The sequence below is a fragment of the Lampris incognitus genome, chromosome 12, assembly GCF_029633865.1.
Source record: "Lampris incognitus isolate fLamInc1 chromosome 12, fLamInc1.hap2, whole genome shotgun sequence".
Lineage (NCBI taxonomy): Eukaryota > Metazoa > Chordata > Actinopteri > Lampriformes > Lampridae > Lampris > Lampris incognitus.
Window position 1 is genome coordinate 22,928,281 of NC_079222.1, and position 19,092 is coordinate 22,947,372.

A 19,092-nucleotide genomic window follows, 5' to 3' on the forward strand; every position below is an offset into this window, starting at 1 on the left:
GTGGGGTTTTTTTTTTTTTAGAAAACAGGGTGACATGCCATCTATTTTTTTTTGCACATCATTGGAACAAAGTGGCAAACTAATAATATTATATAGGATCCCCGTTGCAACGGAACACGTGTCTGTAATGTCAGGAAAATCAAACGTGATCCACTTCTTGAGTGACCCCGTAGACCATGCTTGCACCACCGAAAACCTCTGCTGTGCCTACTTTTCAGAGCATTACATCATTGTCTAGTCTGATAAGGAGAACTCGTTCTCAACTCACTGAAAGTCCGCGTTGCATCCGTCGGTGCTTGACATTTAAAGGAAATGCATTGCGATCAAAAGAAAGTGACAACTCCCCAGTTTATTTCACCCATTTTTTTTTTTTTGCAAACAGTCTGTCTGACTAAACTGAAGTGGTCTCCCTCCGGAGACCAGGGACGTGTGGGATTATCCTACCTGCAATCACCGTGGGGGATCGCTGACCTCCCTCCGGTTTGATCCACATCTCCAGAGTGAAATTCCCTCTCGGTATTTCCACGCCAGGCTTTAGCCGGAGTTGGTCCCCCCTGCCAGTGAAATAGACTGCTTTGCCCCGACCCGGGGAGTTCTCCTCCGCCTGCGAGGAGCGCCGATGCTGGCGGAGCACCCGTCGCTCCAAGCCGGGCAAAGAGCGCTTGCCCCGGGGCAGACGTGTGGCACAAGCCCCCGGTACGGTGGCTTTCGCCTCCCTAATGCGCACCAACTCCCTCTTGGATCTCCCCTTTCTCCGGACTGTCCCGCACTCTGATCCAAAACACAAGATGAGTATCACCAGGCAAGACACCCAGGGATATGTCCAAAGTTTCATTTTCAGGGTGAGGGAGATGGTACAGATAATTTAAACGAGGCAAATCAAAAAAAAAAAGCACAACGAATAACTAGAAATTTAGTAGGTCCACAATTGCTCTCCTCTTTGCAATCTCCTCCAGTTTTTTTCTTCCTCTCTCTTCTTCTTCTTCTTCTTCTTCTTCTCCTCTCTTTTACAGTCGTATATCAAAGCGCAGAAACTGTCTAAATAAATCCATAAAGCTATGCTGTTATTCCCTCTTTATAATGCTAAGCCACGACCCCCTCTCTTAGGCAAAACTACTCTTCTGAAGACATTCAGAGGACACAGGGATATTTGATTCATGTAAGTGGTCCACCGTGCCTTTTCAATGGGTCCCATTTAGCCAAAGGGATGACTAATAAGTAGGCTAATCAATCAAGAGGGGGGTCCGGCCGATGCCCCCTCATCCCCTTTGGACGGTAGGAGTTACTCGCAGAAATCCACAGTTGTCCGCCAGGCGCTTGTCACACCTTTTTGTTGTTTCCTTTATCCTATCCGTAAAACAGCATGGAAAAATGCCACATATTAAATTCCAAAGAAAAGTGAAAGCAAGCCGATCTCGCATATTTATTGGACAAAGCAAAGGAGGAGAACCATCACTGGAAAATGCATTCCTAGCTCGCTTTTTTCTCTCTCTCTCTTTTTCTTTTTCTTTTCTTTCTTTCTTTCTTTCTTTCTTTTTCTTTCTCAGCCTTTAGCAAAAGTTGAAATGCACTAAATGGTCTCGGAGAGACGAGAGGAGGAAGAGGGACAGAGCTGCAGAAGTACAACCATCGCGATCCTCATTGATTTGCCTTGAAGCAGATAGCCCTACACTTGGGGAGAGAGAGAGGGGGGGGGAGGAGAGAGAGAGAGAGAGAGAGAGAGAGAGAGAGAGAGAGAGAGAGAGAGAGAGGAGAGAGAGAGAGAGAGAGAGAGAGCGAGAGAGTCACCACAACTGGTCGTCCGCTTTAGCAGCAGTTTCTCTTTAAGTCTCTCTTTTTTTTAAGAGCAACTCATGTTTCAAATGTTCCGGAGCTGTGTGTGTTTTGAAGTGGGAAGTCACACAGGTAGGGCTACTCTCACTGACGGTAATCTTCTCTATGGCACACAGTAATGGGATGGTGTTTACGGAGTTTGTGAGGCGTATATGTATCCCTCTAGCGGTTACAATTTAAACAATCCTACACAAACCACCACTTTCTCCCGAGTCCGCAACGGAGGACCCTAGCCCCCCAACATCCAAGTAAACAAGCACCGTCGTTCAGCTCCACGACGCTCTTTGGCTCGGATTATTTAATGACGTGATTTGGGGGGGGGCTTTGTTTTGAAGTTGATTTCTTTTTTTTTCTTTTTGGAAGTTGTGGATGCTGGCTTGCCACACCGACGTGCCAAATTCCTCAAGATGACAGAGAAAACTTTGTCGTATGGATGTCTGCCCCTTGATGTGAGCCTGACGTGTTTGTTTGTGGTAGAGATGGAGAGATGCCACATGATGCAGATGGCGGGGCACCACACACACCCTCAGCCCTCAGCCAGCCTATACTTCATTTAGATTCTGTTTCGGGAAAAGCGAAACGGTAGCGAGCCAGGACAGGCCAGAATAATGACGTGATGATTCATATTTTTTTCTTTTGTCGACCCCGAATTTGAAGTGTCTTCTTGTCTTTAAAATACCATTTCTCCCTTACCCCTTCCCCAAATTTGATTTAATTTCATCGCAGACTAACGTGTTTTGTAATGGCAGAATGGTATCCACTAAAAATGGCGTTTCTCATGAGCGCGTTTTAAACAATAAATTAAGCACTAAATTAAGAAATTAGTGCTGGGTGACAGTAACTGTGGCTCAGCCATGGCGTCATCATAAATCATTGTCCCGTCTACATCATATTTATCTTACTTAATATTGTAGACTTTATACTATTTCTTTTATATTTGGTTTTCTTTTAGATATAGATAGTTTTCCACTACCTTTTAACTACTTTGCTCTCTCTCTCTCTACATACATACATACATACATATATATATATATATATATATATATATATACATATATAAACACACATTTCTGTGTGTGTGTGTGTGTGTGTGCAGATGTCTTTGCTTACCTGAACCTGCCTACATCATCCTAACCATATGCCACGCACCCCACATCGGTGCAGTTGGGAGACGTTTTGTCAGAAGTTCTCAAATAAACCGACACAAAAATTTAAGGGATTTTTGGAAGTTTCAGGTCAACCCCGCACATCACTGGTGTTTACTGGCCTGTCAGTTTTGGATGCATTGGAATTTCAACACCAAACTCAACCCGGGAGACTTCTATACATTAAAAAAAAGGAGATAAGTGGAAGGAAGAAAAAAAATAGTGGTCAGATAATATATAGTTTTATTCCAAAACAAAAAGAGGGGTAGAGTTGCTCTATGTTACTGAAACCCTACCACTTTTTTTCTGACATGGGAAATAGGGTGACTCCAAGTTGCTTCTAATTGCTTTCCACAGTGACAGTCATTTGGAATGTCAATATTCCACTCTCTGTTCTCCCATGGCTGTTTGTTGTAACTGTTTGCTTCAACAGCCCAAAAATCACCACCTCCAATCAAGGCAAGAGGGAACGGTTAAATATTTGCTTTGTTCTTCATATGGTGTTGTCACTTTGGGCAACATATTTCCCTTTGTCTCTTGAGCTGAAGGAAATAACATTTGTTGTGAGGTGTACACATTACAGACAAGCATATAAGTTGAATCTCATCAGCCAAAGGAGATAGAGCCTCTAAATGTATGCAGTTTAAATTGTAAATATCATCAATTTTGGATTATCTCTTTATTTCTTTATATGTTTTTTTAAGTGACCATGGTCTTCTCCTTGGCAGCAGCTTTAAGGATCTGGTTGTGTTTAATGTCTGAAATGCCTTATCTATATTTGATATGTTCCTTGCAGTGAAGATATGTCACTGATGTCAACTGAGTGCTGTCATGTTTAAAGTAAATGAAATGTTCTCTGTGAAATAGGTGAACTTCAAAGTATATCACTCCACAACTTATTTTGATGCATGCTCAATAATCCAGGCAAGAAAATCAAAGAATGTTGAATCAGTTCATCTGGATACAATGTTTACTGACAGATACGTTTCATCACTCAACTAAGTAACATCTTCAGTCAAATCACTGAAGATGTTACTTAGTTGAGTGATGTGAAACGTATCTGTCAGTAAACATTGTATCCAGATGAACTGATTCAGCATTCTTTGATCTAGACATTGTTGTCATAGAGTGGTTACATTTGAAATATAGAACAATGTTTTATTAATAATAGATGATTACTGTTTCAAATGATTACAAACACATAGCTCACTTAGATGAATCCAAGAAAGTGTCTGCCTATGGTCATCAATCAAGGCTTTTTTTTTCTTTTTCTTTTTTTTAATGTGACTGACAACGAAGTAGTGCCAAAATCTGGTTAAACAAGATAAAGGCGTCTATGAAAGCACCCAAGTGCCAACATGTCACAATGACGCACAGCTGCCTGCTGCTTTGTCTTCTTCACCCATTTCAGAATGACGCCAATCAGCAATAGACAGTTACATTCCTCAACCGATTCAATTTTGCCCCTTTTTTTTCTAATTCGAGGTACGTGAATATTCAAAGTAGAAAATGTGAGCGAGTATCTCACACCCAGCATGCCTGTTGACTGGTACAGCATGTACAAACAGAAGAAGAAGAAGAAGAAGGAAAAAGCTCTGGAGCATGCATGCATAAAGGTCATTCACCATCCCTCCATTATGCAAGGAGATTGAGACGAATTGTTTTAGAATAGTATGGCATTCACCGCCAGGGCACGGACCAATCAACATGCTTAGAGTTCGAAGTATGCACCTCCCCATTCCTACCATTTGCCCATGAAAGAGTGTCCCACAATAACCCCGGCTTGTTACAATAGGCCTATTCCCAGTTATTCCTGGATTTGATGGTCCAGGAAACTAACATCCTATCTTAACCCCTGACCTGTGATGGTTTGTGTCAAGGACGCCCTGTGAAAACTCTGCAAATCCACTGCAAATCTAAATCTTTCCTTGAACAGAAACTCGTTGTCATTTCGATAGTTACGTGGACATCAGATTATAGTTCAGGAACCGGTCTGGAATGTAAGACTACAACAAAAGACAAAAGGAGACCTTCGTTATTGACGTAACAAATCAGAAGATATGTTGTACACGCGTACATGGTGTACACGTGCACAACATCACTCCTTAATTTTCCTTTACATCGGACATTTCTGAGATCCGTCTTTTCTTGGCTTTTTTTGTTGTTGCTAGAATGGTGAATAATTAATTGCAGTATTGATGTAAGATGATGCAGTCTTGTTAAAGGGTATGATGACCAAGGGATGAGTTCTGTAATAAATGTTAATTTAGTCGCCATGTCTTTTTTAAGCACAGACAACGTGAGGTTGTCTCAATGCACGCTCCAGACACCTTCTCAAGCAATACCACCATTTTCACAGTCCTAATTTAATACTATAGTAAAACGTGTTTTTTCCAGTGCCCATTCGTCAAATGACTGGTCGATCTAATTTACTAATTGAGCCATGCTATGATCGTATCATCCTTAATGTACAAACGTCTATCCTCAACACTACAGTAAACCATTTGAGGCTTTTTGGGGGCACCATGCAAAAACACTCTTCCTTTTTTTCTACTACCACTTATTCTTGGTCAGTGCTGATAACATCTTAATTTATGCAACAAGGTGCCACAATCTGGAAGCAGCATCTCTGACGGGTGAAATCTGGACACATGTGGGCACAGGGATGGTTAAGGAAGTTCAACGAGTTCATCTTTACCAGATGGAAATGAGATGATTGCACTTCAGTTTTTTTTTCTATCGGTCACATTTTCTGATTACAGTTTAAAACACGCCAGAGTGAAGATACAGAGTTAATGCACTCTCTCTCTCTCTCTCTCTCTCTCTCTCTCTCTCTCTCTCTCTCTCTCTCTCTCTCTCTCTCTCTCTCTCTCTCTCTCTCTCTCTCTCTCTCTCTCTCTCTCTCTCTCTCTCTCTCTCTCTCTCTCTCTCTCTCTCTCTCTCTCTCTCTCTCTCTCTCTCTCTCTCTCTCTCTCTCTCTCTCTCTCTCTCTCTCTCTCTCTCTCTCTCTCTCTCTCTCTCCAGCAGTACACAGTTGATAACAATCAACACTTTAACTTTAATGTTACCCCCAGTATGCCACCGATAATGATGCACCCACCGCTGTCTCTTTACTACTTCTATTTCGTAAGATGTGGTTGCTATTGCCCAGTAATCCTGCTACACCATGCTAGTAAGGGACTGGGCAGTGCGAGTCAAATGGGGGAAAAAACACTGTACTGTAATCCATTAATGCACCCGGCTTAATCTGTGACAGTGGCTGTTTAAAGTGCAAACCTAAATGCTTCTGCCTCATATTTTTGTGGATGATCTGGATGATGGTTAAAAAAAACTGTGCACAACATCGATACCGACAGATCAACAATGAAACAAGTATAACGACAACTGGGCGTCATGTAAATACAGGCAGGTTGCGGGTGCTCAGAAGACTCCAGTATATTAAAGGAGTTTTTCAAAGCTGCGGTGACAATGAGATTTAATGATAGCGCTTGGGGCGCTGTAAGGAGATGTCTTTTCTAACCATAATGCCGTTACAGAGAACCCATTAAAGCCTTAAGATTAAATCCCTTACTACCTACAAAACCTAGACCATGTCTAACTTCCCGCGGTTTCATGAAAAACTGTCCTGCTGGCAAATTTTCTGGCAAAAAAGAAACATTCTCAGCAACAGCAGTAAGAACGTGTTAACTGAAGCTAAGGTATTTGCCATTCAAATATAGACTAAAGATTACCGAGAATGTATGTACGTTCGCATAAATCGGCTTTAATCTTGTCTAATGCTTATGACAGCTGTCATTTATGTGCACTTAGCACGGCGGGGCAGCCGGTTCAGCGGCGCATCGGTGCGCCGTGTGGATGCGCATGGGAAACTGAGCGTGCGTTTGATCTTTTGGGTTAAAACCCAAAACATGATGGGAATACAGCTGAGAGACACCAAATCCTATGGGAACCGTTACCGTTCACACCTTACGGTGACCATAACAACAGATTTACAGTACATTCTGTTTGAAATCGTTCAAGTGCCAAAATATTATCTTCACGTTTCTTCAGCGATATGTCAATCACTCGTGTTTATTACAACTGTACTTGACCAATACCCCTCTCTTCCGAGCCGTCCCAGTCGCTGCTCCACCCCCTCTGCCGATCCGGGGAGGAGGGCTGCAGACTACCACATGCCTCCTCCGATACGTGTGGAGTCGCCAGTCGCTTCTTTTCACCTGACAGTGGGGAGTTTCACCAGGGGTGCGTAATGCGTGGGAGGATCACGCTATCCCCCCCCCGAACGGGCTCCCCGACCGACCAGAGGAGGCCCTAGTGCAGCGACCAGGACACATACTCACACCCAGCTTCGTAGGTAAGGGAATAGACCGCTACGCTACCCGGATGCCCCAGTTTAAGTAGAATTCTGATGCAATGCATACGTACTTGTTTGTGAATTCATCATTACAAATCAAACAGTATATTGTAGCGAATTCGGGGGCAGTCCGGGAACCGCCACAGCCGGGACGCGAACCCATGTCTCCCACTCCGCAAGCGACAACGTTAACCAGTCGACTAAAGGGTCCGACCCCTCAGTCAAAGACCAACGTGTCTACTTATCTCTACGCACGTTACAATATTATTCTTTTTCATTTTTATGGAGGAGCTGAACAAAGTACATGACTATATCCTGACCACATTTTTTGCAATTCCATTATCTCTCCGATTTGCATAGATGTTCATGTGTCCATCAAGACATCGCATCATAAACTTTTTCCTACGTTGTATGTCACCCGCGTGTTGTCTAACCCTCTGATCCCCACCTTAAAACAACCTTAACCAAATGTGTTGATGCATGCTCAATAATCCAGGTAAGAAAATCAAAGAAGGTTGAATCAGTTCATCTGGATACGTTTATTGACAGATACATTTCATCACTCATCTAGGTGACCTCTTCAGTCTCAACTGACTGCAGGTACCCCCACCCTTATAAACAACACAGTTGCATAACGACCGAAACCAATGACCAGTTTCATATGCAAATATGGGTGTGACCATTAACTAGTTTCAATGTGTACAATGGTGTGTTTGCAACATTCCTTAATCCTCTGTGACTAGTACATGTCACCATTGTAACTCTAGTTAATGGTCACGCCATATTTGCATATGAAACTAGTCGTTGGTTTCGGTCGTTATACAACTGTATTGTTCAACATGGTGGGGATACCTGCAGTCAGTTGAGACTGAAGAAGTCTAAACTGTCAATCAATTTTGTGTCCAGATGATCTGATTCAACCTTCCTTAACCGTATCAAATGCAACTATATTCATTAGTAATAGTTTTGAGCTCTAGGATATGGGGTGGCGATGAGAGCGAGGGCTGTGGACCATGTTGTGTCACCACTTACCTTTTCTTAAATCAAAGAATCCTCGACACTCCCCAATCACACCAACTACATCTCCCAATACTATCTGATCCGCCTACTTTTACTTGGCAGATTTTTGGCAACAAATCACAACTTATCCTTTAGGGTGTGATGCACAGTAGTCCCTTGCTCATTCAGCAACTTTTCCAAAAAAGCAAAATCAAACTGGGGATAACAAGTCAACATCTTGACACACAAAAGCTTTATCTTCCTTGCTTTCTTCTGCTTGGGGCTTTTATCTTCATCGCGTCATACTTATATTGGAGCATGACGCTCCTTTAGAAACCATCTTGCCTAACTTTTGGCATGACATAGAAAATACAATGCGCTTTCATCAGTGCTGTTTAATGGCTGTATGCTCAAAAAAGGGCAACTCGTTCCCCTTTGCGACAAGTTCATGCAATCTAGCCATCCAACCGACCAACTTTCCCAGTGTCCTTTTACACAATTCATCAACTTTGAGGTGAATTGAATCTGGCAGGTGGGGCTGAGAATCACAACCACTTAATAACTCCACTCAAAGGACTTCAATCTTTTTTCCTCAATCTGCCGTGGCAGGACATGGAAATAAGGCGTTCCTTCTAATCATACATTGTAAAGAGAGAGAGAGAGAGAGAGAGAGAGAGAGAGAGAGAGAGAGAGAGAGAGAGAGAGAGAGAGAGAGAGAGAGAGAGAGAGAGAGAGAGAGAGAGAGAGAGAGAGAGAGGGGAGAAAGAAAGAGATGGACAGAAGCATATGCAAAACACAAAAGACAAAGAGAGTCAAATTAAATTGAGAATTTATAATAATTACATATTATATTCATATCTTTCCAAATATGTTCTGTCTAGTTTAATGGTTACCTCTGCTTCTGACCAAATTCTTGCTTAAGCAGCAATCTAACTGGAACCTCAAAGCCCCATAAGTGCTTTACTCCACTTCATCCCATATTTCTCCAGTCTCAAACACATACAATGGGGATAATCAAAAACAATCAAATTAATAAGTACAACAATATGTCAGCCGTATTACAGCTCAATCGTGACTATGTAATATAATGCGATGTGAACTACATGATCTGTAACAAGAGTTAAAGGCAGATTCCGCATGGATTTGTTCACATCTACATTGCAAAGATAATGCTGTACGTTACCTACAAAGTGAAAGCAAGGCAGATCGAAAGCAGTTCTATCAGACACAAGTTTGGTTATTTTATTAAAGCCTTAGTTGAATTATCAGGGGCCATACAGAAGCACACAAAGGGTGCAACATTATCTACACATTTAAACTTGCATGATGCATATGTTCCTTGTCATCATCACATCCCGGCTTTAGGCTGCTACTGTGGGCTATGTGGTAAACAATAACATTTAATGGCTTGCCCTTAGTTTAACTCTCCTGCTTGTGAGAAAGAATTAAATGTTAAAGGATGCAGAGTATGGCATAGTCAGCACACCACCGCCTGCCACACTACTGCCCTCCGTCTAGTTGCTGGGACATATCCATATGGAGGTAGTTAAAAAGCTCATTAGTCGGCCTACTTGAAATACAGTCGCAGTGACGCCTGTCCATAAAAACACAAAGTGGAGTGGTTTCTGCAGGGGTATTAACCAGGTTGAGCCATCAAGCCCCCAAGACTGACAACAATTTGGCACGGGCCCCCAATTCTCCAAGTGATGGTTGAAATTCTAATGCTTTCCAAGAAATGAAAACGTTAAGAAGTTTCTAGGAAGATTGTTTTTGAGGTATTCTGATCCATGGGGATCCATGGGGTGGGGAAGGATAGAAAAATGTCAAAAACTGTGTAGTAAGGTGAACGGGATATGGTCACTGGAAGAAAAATGGCTTATTAAAAACATGAAGAACTAAAAGGCTTGTTTTGAGGTACGGAACAGTTTCGGAAGTAATTGCAAAACAAAAAAAATCTATGAAACAGCCATCTTGAGTTGTCACATCTTTTGTACTACATTAAAGCTTCAGTAGGCAACATGAACATTCCAATGCAGAATGTCTCTCTCTGCTGCCTCTTATCACGCCACTAAGCCTATTCCACCGAATGATGCAACAAACATGCATGTGCATTTTGTTGGGCTTGAAGCGGAATGTCAAGGTTGTTAAGCGTTGTAACTAACTAGCCAACTAACGTTGTAGTGCTACCATCAGCAGTTACTGGTAGTGCTACCGTTACCTGACAAGAAGGAAACGGGCAACCTCTGCATCGCGCTTCAGCCCCTTATGCTCCCACAGCTCTTGCCATCTCGAAAATGCCTCCTCGATGTGGACCCTCATCTGATGTATTTCTTTCTTTGTTTATCTCTTCTCCTCAAAGTCCTTCCTTCTTTTGGCTTGTTTTGTTCTATGCACCATTGTCGGCAAAGAAGGTATTGGAAATTTTGCACAAGTTGCTATAACTTTTTTTTTTTTTTACTTTTCCTCCCTTTTCTCCAAATTGCACATGGCCAAATACCCCACTCTTCCGAGCCATACCGGTTGCTGCTCCACCCCCTCTGCCAATCCGAGGAGGGCTGCAGACTACCACATGCATCCTCCAATAGATGGGGAGTTGCCAGCCGCTTCTTTTCATCTGACAGTGAGGAGTTTCGACAGGGGGACGTAGCGCGTGGGGGGGGGGGGGGATCACACTCTTCTCCCCAGTTCCCCCTGCCCCCTGAACAGGCGCTCCGACTGAGCAGAGGAGGCGCTAGTGCTGCAACCAGGACACATACCCACATCCGGCTTCTCAACCGCAGACAATTGTGTCTGTAGGGACGCCCGACCAAGTCGGACGTAACACAGGGATTCGAACCGGCGATCCCCGTGTTAGTAGGCAATGGAATGGACTGCCACACCACCCAGTTGCCATAGGTTTTGACACAGCGTCTGCATGCGCGCCACCGCACCGAACTAAAGCACATAGAACTCAGATAACCCTTGTTTGTACAGTCACTGTGATTGGCTAGTTGCGTGCTAGCTAACCCTGATTGTTTGTGTGATTCAGACCGGGTCCAGTTTTTTTTTTTGGTTTGTTTTTTTTAAGTAAATCCAATGCACTGGGCACTCACACATTTTTTTTAAAGGATCCCTTCAATTGAATATTGTTAGTGACATGCAATGTTAAAAATTAGTTATTTCAACCAAAATTATAATGAAATAATACTGCCCACTGCAGCTTCAACACAGGGCTTGAACTGTGGTTCCCTTTACAAAGTTTTTTGTTTGTTTGCTTGTTTGTGTGTTTTAGATTGAAGATGCAGTATTTAATTTTTACATTTTGCTACTTTTCATTGGCTAGCTAATCTAGATTGGATATGTAATACTGCTAAGAACATTTCCCCCCTTTTTCTCCCAAATTGTACTTGGCCAATTACCCTATTCTCCGAGCCATCCCAGTCACTGCTCCACCCCCTCTGCTGATCCGGGGAGGGCTGCAGACTACCACATGCATCTTCTGATACATGTGGAGTCCCCAGCCGCTTCTATTCACCTGACAGTGAGGAGTTTCTCCAGGGGGGCGTATCCCTCCCCCGTACAACACAGCCAAATGTGTCTGTATGGACGCCTGACCAAGCCAGAGGTAACACGGGGATTGGAACCGGTGATCCCCATGTTGGTTGGCAACGGAATAGATCGCTATGCTACCTGGATGCCCCCCCCCCCCCCCGCAAGAGAAATAACATTAGCCATATCTACCTACTTGTTTTTTCAATAATCCTGAGATCAGGATTCCTGAAAAGAAACAGTTAGCTTCTTTTAGCTGAGCCCCAGTAACCCTAAATTGCTATAAATTGTAATATGAAAGCCATAAAATCTTTCCCTGTCATTGTAATTTCTACAACCGACAACAAAGAAAGGTTGAATGAAGCATTTTCAGCATCACATATTTCCCTGCAATATTTATGTTGTGCTATTTTTTTCTGGCATTCCGAATGTCTTCAAATCCTGTGGAATTAAATGTTGCATTCAGATCAAATTAATAACTTGTATGTGTGTTGTAATTAGAAAATTGCAAACACAAAAACAAAATTTTCATGTCAGGTCTTGTGTCAAAATCGGTCTCAGAGGTCTTGGGAAATCATGAAAGCCATTACATCATATTTATGCATTTATGAAATAAGCATATCCACATCCATATTGATTGAAAAAGGGGGTAAGGTGGTTGTTGGATAAATAAGGTCTGACACCACTGACCATAGAGAAGGGAGGTAATAATAGGAAGTACTATTCGAGTTAAAACCTCAGACACTACAGATAAAAGTTGTTGTAAACATCCTGACAAAAAGTTCAAATGGGATCACAGTGGAAGTACTAGTAAGATTACACATAGCTGTCCCTTTTCTCTATTCAAACCACACCAAAACTAGATGCCCACAGTGTGTCTGGTATACAGAGGCCATACTTGAAAAGCCTTTCACAAAATAATAATAGTTTTAGAATTTGTTTGGGTTTTCATCAAGTTTTTTCTTTTTTTTTTCTTTTGGGTTTTCATCAAGTTATATGCTCTTCCTCTATCTATTTATCTACATAATTGATTTTTGTTTTAATACGGATAATGAGGCAGATACACAAAAAATAATGTATGCAAATCTTTGTTCACCATCTGGGTTACAAATACAAAAAAAAAGGCTAACACTAAATAAATAGCTGTTAAAAGGCATACAGGCCCAGCACAAAAACCTAGTCGTAATGTCAACATCCCCTCAAGTATCAATTGTGAACTTCATCTCAAATAGCAGCTCCAAATACTGTGCTCGCTTTTATAAAACCAAGACATGTTGCACAATATCTTTGAGGCTGTGTTTTGGACTGGCTGGGTATATTTGCACTCATTCGAACAATAAAAGATGAAGTGGTTGCCAAGTATTCAGAAAGCATCTGATTTGATAAGTGGCGGCAGCATCAGTGCCGGGAGTGTTTGCACATTTGTATATGCTTGTATGCATGGTTCTGTTTGAATCAACTGTACACACGGTGACGAAGGTGCGTTTTACCTGGAAGCAAAAATGGAAATACCCACAGAAAATAGGTGGGAGCCTGTGTTGAGGTATACAAGGCTTGGTGGGTGTGTGTATGTGTGTGTTTATTAAAACTGGCTACACCTAGACATGGAATGCAATATTTCTCCTGGTGTCTTTGTCTGAGCAGCTCCCTGTTCTTGACTTCTCGCTTTGTTTTTGATGTGTATCCCCCAATGAAATATAATATGTCCATGGAAACCATGTACAGCAAAATTTAGACGAATACATCTCTTCTTTCTTTTGGCTGACAGTAATTATAACTTTTTTTTCACTATAACATTTTCTTAATCTATAATTATATGGTAGGTTTTTTTATACATATAATTCTTGTACCAATAATTCATTGTCGAACTGAAGAAACCACTCTCGATATCAATGGAATGTGATATTTTGAAATGTTGTGCAAAGCCTGCTTGTACATCCTATCCCAAAAATGCCCGCAACACCAAAATATGGTTTAAAAAGATAATAACAAAAAAAATCAAGGATGCTAGCAAAATAACCATCAGAGTAATTACAATCGCATGTGGATAAGCCTAGAATCATTAGGCATTATGTAACTTTGCATTCCCAATGGTTAGAGGTTTGAAATTGGGATGCAAGTATCTCAAAGTTTAAACAGAGGTGTGGCCCATGGCAGACTACAAGCATGTCAGAAAAAAGGTATGGAATGTCTAGAATGTGGTTTGTAAACAGTGGCAACAAAATGTGAAAAGCTGTTTAAACAAAATATGTACTTTTTGCACTTTTTAAGTTGAGACAACCCCATTTATACAACACAAACAGAAACGGACTTGGCACACAATTGATTCAAAAGTGAGGGGCACAGGGTTACACAGGCCAAAAGCAACAGCAACACAGACAATGCAAAGAAGATAAATACAACAGGAGATAGAACAGATATAGACACACAAGCGCGCACACACACACACACACACACACACACACACACACACACACACACACACACACACACACACTCACACACACACACACACATAAAAACACAACACATACACAAGCACTCATATACAGAAGAAATTTGCTCCTTATCTATTGAGCACTTTCCCTACCGTTGAGTATTTCTTTTGTGTGTGTGTGTGTGTGTGTGTGTGTGTGTGTGTGTGTGTGTGTGTGTGTGTGTGTGCGCACACGTGAATCTCCCTCTTGCCCTTTTTCAGGTGGTGTGTGTCTTCCTCAAGCTCAGGTTCTCTACCAGAGTCCTAGGAATTTGAAGGTTCTGCGCAGTATATTAGCTGTTCCTAGGACCACACTCTTCTGGGCAGAGACTTCAGTTGTTCTTCCTGGAATCTGCTGGAGCCACTCTCCCAGTTTGGGGGTCACACCCCTAGTGCTCCTATTACCAGTGGGAGTACTGTGGATTCACCTTCCACATCTGATCTAGTTCTTCTTTCAGCCCTTGGCATTTCTTTGCCTTCTTATGCTCTTTCTTCCTGATGCTGCCATAGCTCGGGATTGCTACATCGATCACTACTGCTGTCTCCTGTTCCTTGTCAACCACCACAATGTATGGTTGGTTGGCCAGCACCTGCTTGTCAGTCTGGAAGTTGAAGTCCCACAGGATCTAAGCTCTCCCATTCTCAACCACCTTTGGCGGTTGTTCCATTTGGACTTGGGGACTTCCAGTCTGTATTCAGTACTATCCCAGCCACTTAGTTATGCCTTTCAGAGTATGCTTTCCTAGCTAGCATTTTCCAACCTACTACTAAGTACTGGACTGTCTCAGGAGCGTCTTTGCACAGCCTGCACCTTGGATCTTGTCTGATGTGGTAGACATCTGCCTCAACTGATCTGGTGCTGAGTGCCTGTTCTTGTGCTGCTATGATCAGAGCTTCTGTGCTGTCTTTCAGTCCAGCCTTTTCTAGCCACTGGTAGTATTTCTTGATATCAGCGATGTCTTCTAATCCAATCCATCCTCGACCAAATTGCACAATTTAAAACTAGGAAACAAAAATTAAATAACATCCCCTGGCTGAATGACCACATCCGTTCCCTTAGAAGACTTTGTAGAAAAACAGAACGACAATGGAAGGTCAACAAGTCCAAATTAGCACATAACACCCTTAAAAACCAAATGCTGATTTACCAGAAGAGAGTTAAGAATGCAAGATCAGCCTACTTCTCTGAACTAATATTGAGAAATAACCACAATCCTAAAGTTCTCTTCGGGGTAATTGATGCTGTTATTAATGGTCCCTCCACTTCTCTTTGTGAACCTGATGTTGAGTTGTCCGAAAAAAATTCTCACGCATTTTGTAAACAAGGTGGAGAATATCAGGTCTCAAATCCAGCCAGGCTCTTTTCATTCCATCCCCTCTTTCATCCAATTTCAACCAATTACAATTTCAGTGTTGGAGACTATAGTTTCCAATATGAGCTCCTCCTCCTGCATCCTAGGCATAATTCCCACTAAGCTACTCAAGGAGATATTTTCTACTATCAGCCCCATTATTCTTCAAATTCTTGATAATTCTCTGGCCTTTGGTTCTTTTCCAGACAGTTTTAAGCATGCTGTCATTCACCCATTGCTGAAGAAACCTAATTTAGACCCCCTGTACCTACGTAACTACAGGTCAATCCCCAAATTGTCTTTTTTATCTAAGGTTCCGGAGAGAGTAATTTCTTCTCAGTTGATTTCTTTTATGAACATGAATACTGTTTTTAATAGTTTCCAGTCTGGTTTTAGAGCACTGCATAGCACTGAGGCAGCTCTAGTTAAGGTCACTAATGATCTACTGCTGAATGCAGTCAGAGGTGACTGCTCAATTTGAGTTCTTTCGGACTTAAGTGCTGCCTTTGACATGGTTGATCACAACATCCTCCTACATCGCTTAGAGACTTGGGTTGGCATTAAGGGCTCGGCTCTTAACTTATTACGCTCTTACTTCACCAACAGAACTTTTTCTGTTGTTCTGGGTAACTCTACCTCCTCAGTGGTTCAGTTGAGTTGTGGTGTCCCTCAAGGCTCAGTTCTTGGCCCTCTTCTCTTCTCTATATACATGCTGCCCCTTGACGAGGTCATTCAAAATCACGATGTGCTCTACCATTTTTATGCTGAGGACACTCAGTTATACATGCCACTAAAACCCACAGATCCTAGCACCCTATTAAATCTCACAGCTTGCCTCACTGATATTAAATCCTGGATGTCCAACATTTTTTCAAATTTAATGATGATAAGTCTGACGTCACTCTGTTCGGTTCCGAAAATTCCATCAGTCCGTTTACTACTAATCTTGGGGGTCTGTCAGGTAGTCTTAATCAGGCTGCTAGGAATCTTGGGATAATATTTGATGCTAACCTCAGTTTTGACAGTCAAATTAAACATGTTGTTCAGTCATGCTTTTTCCAACTCAAGCTAATCTCAAAAATTAGGTCATTTTTATCAATTGCCGATCTGCAAAAGGTTGTACACGCTTTTATCTTTTCTCGGCTCGACTACTGTAATGCACTTTATTCTGTTATCAGCAAGGGCTCACTCCACCATCTGCAGTTGGTACAAAATGCTGCTGCTCGGCTCATTACTGAGACAAGGAGGCATGACCATATCACTCCTGTGCTTGCCTCCCTACACTGGCTCCCTGTTATATTTGGAATTGATTTTAAAAATTTACTGCTCACTTTTAAGGCTTTAAATGGTCTTGCTCCTTTATAAATTTGTGATTTATTGACTTGGTATGTCCCCGCTCAACCATTAAGGTCTACAGATGGAGCCCTGCTAGTTATTCCCAGGTCTCGGTTGGTTACAAAGGGTGATTGTGATTTTGCTATTAAAGCCCCCACACTATGGAACTCTCTTCCTGCTGAGCTAAAACGAACTAAGTCTCTAGCTTCTTTTGAATCTTATCTTAAAATTTTTATTTTTATGAAAGCTTTTCCAAATGTTTGATATTTGATTTTATTTGTACTGTTTTTATTTTTACTCTTATTTGATCTTACTCTCACTCCTGCCTTGTCTGGTTTTATCCGTTTTTTGTGTAGCACTTTGTAACATTGTTTTAGAAAGGTGCTATATAAATAAAAGTATTATTATTATTCTATCTGTCAATGGTACATCCCATAGAGGGGCTTAGTCTTCCATGATACCTCCTCTTCTACTTCCTCCCACTCTGTCTTCTTCTGCCTGAGGTACTCAGCAGTTTGTCTTGGGGCAGCCTCTTTTTGATGTACTCGCAGATGTTCCTTGTTTTATCCTGGATAGTGGCCCCGACACTCACTAACCGTCAGTCCCCATCTTTTCGCTTATTGTACAGTCTCTGGCTGCTGAACTTCAGGTGGAACTCTCCATGCATTGTGAGGAGTTTCCATGTCCTGATATCTGTGGCATTTATTGCCTCCTTTGGCCAGCTTATTATTCCAGATGTGTATGTGATGACTGGTAGAGCATATGTGTTAATGACTTGGGTCTTATTCTTCCCATTGAGCGGCCTCACTTTCTGGAGGTATTTGGCTGTAGCTGACCTCCTTGCTGCCTCCTCGTGATTTCCATTTACCTGTGGGATACCCAAACTCAGGTACTTATAAATGTCCTGTATCTCCATTATACTACCATCTGGTAATTCAACCCATTCAGTCCTCACCACCTTATCTCTTTTTGGCCACTATTCAACCGCACTTGTCCAGTCTGAATGGCATCCTGATATCATCACTGTAGATCCTGGTGCAGTGGATCAACGAGTCAATGTCTCGCTCATTCCTGGCATACAGCTTGATATTATCCCTGATAACTCCACTACTGAACCTGTATCCATATCCACTCTTTGTGATGATATGACTGAGGGGGTTCAGGCCTATGCAGCAGCAGCGGGGATAGTGCATCACCTTGGTATATGCCACATTTGATTGTTACCCGTGTGAGTATCTTTTTTAGTTGGCCTCTAGTGTTGTTTTTCTCTGCCCAATTGAGTTCTTGATGAAGGCTATTAGTGTCCTGTTGGTTTTGTATAGTGCCAAGCACTCAACTATGTGTGGGGCATTGAATCGTAGACTTTCTTGTAGTCAATCCAGGCTGTGCTCAGGTTGGTCTATCTGGTCTTAGAGTCTTGGGGGCTCTATCAATGAGCAGTTGATGCTTTGACCCTCTGGTGTTGTTCTCAATTCCTTTCTGAGTTTTGCTCATGTATTGAGTTGTGTGCCCATTGAACATCTCTGGAAAGACCTTAAAATAGCTGTGCAGTAACGCTCCCCATCTAACCTTACAGAGCTCGAGAGGATCTGCAGAGAAGAATGAGAGAAATACCCCAAATATAGGTGTGCCAAGCTTGTAGCTTCATACCCAAGAAGACTTGAGGCTGTAATCGCTGCCAAGGGTGCCTCAACCAAGTACTGAGTAAAGGGTGTGAATACTTATGTACATGCAATGTTTCAGTTTTTTATTTTTAATAAATTTGCAAAAATTTCTACAAAACCTTTTTCGCTTTGTCATTATGGGGTATTGTATGTAGATTGATGAGAAAAAAAGGAATTTAATCCATTTTGGAATAAGGCTGTAACATAACAAAATGTGGGGAAAGTGAATACTTTCTGGATGCACTGTACATATATATATATATTCAGTGTTCGAACTATACTGTGGCCTCTGGGGAGCCCACTTTTTGCAATTTTCTTTCACCGACTGGAGGGGCAGGGCGCTTGCGCGTGCCTCAGAAAGAGGACTATCAATGACTTACAAAGATACAACAAGCTGCAAGTGTAT

At 42.0% G+C, this 19,092-nt stretch overlaps 1 protein-coding gene across 1 annotated transcript in view; it reads right to left on the bottom strand.

Annotated features, from left to right (window-relative positions):
- The window catches only part of pappaa (pregnancy-associated plasma protein A, pappalysin 1a), a 148,918-nt gene extending 148,083 nt beyond the window's left edge, over positions 1-835 (bottom strand). The window contains exon 1 of the mRNA XM_056290944.1: positions 445-835. Within this exon, the coding sequence (XP_056146919.1) occupies positions 445-835 (391 nt within the window). The remainder of the gene's footprint in view (positions 1-444) is intronic.
- Between the last annotated feature and the right edge of the window lie 18,257 nt (positions 836-19,092).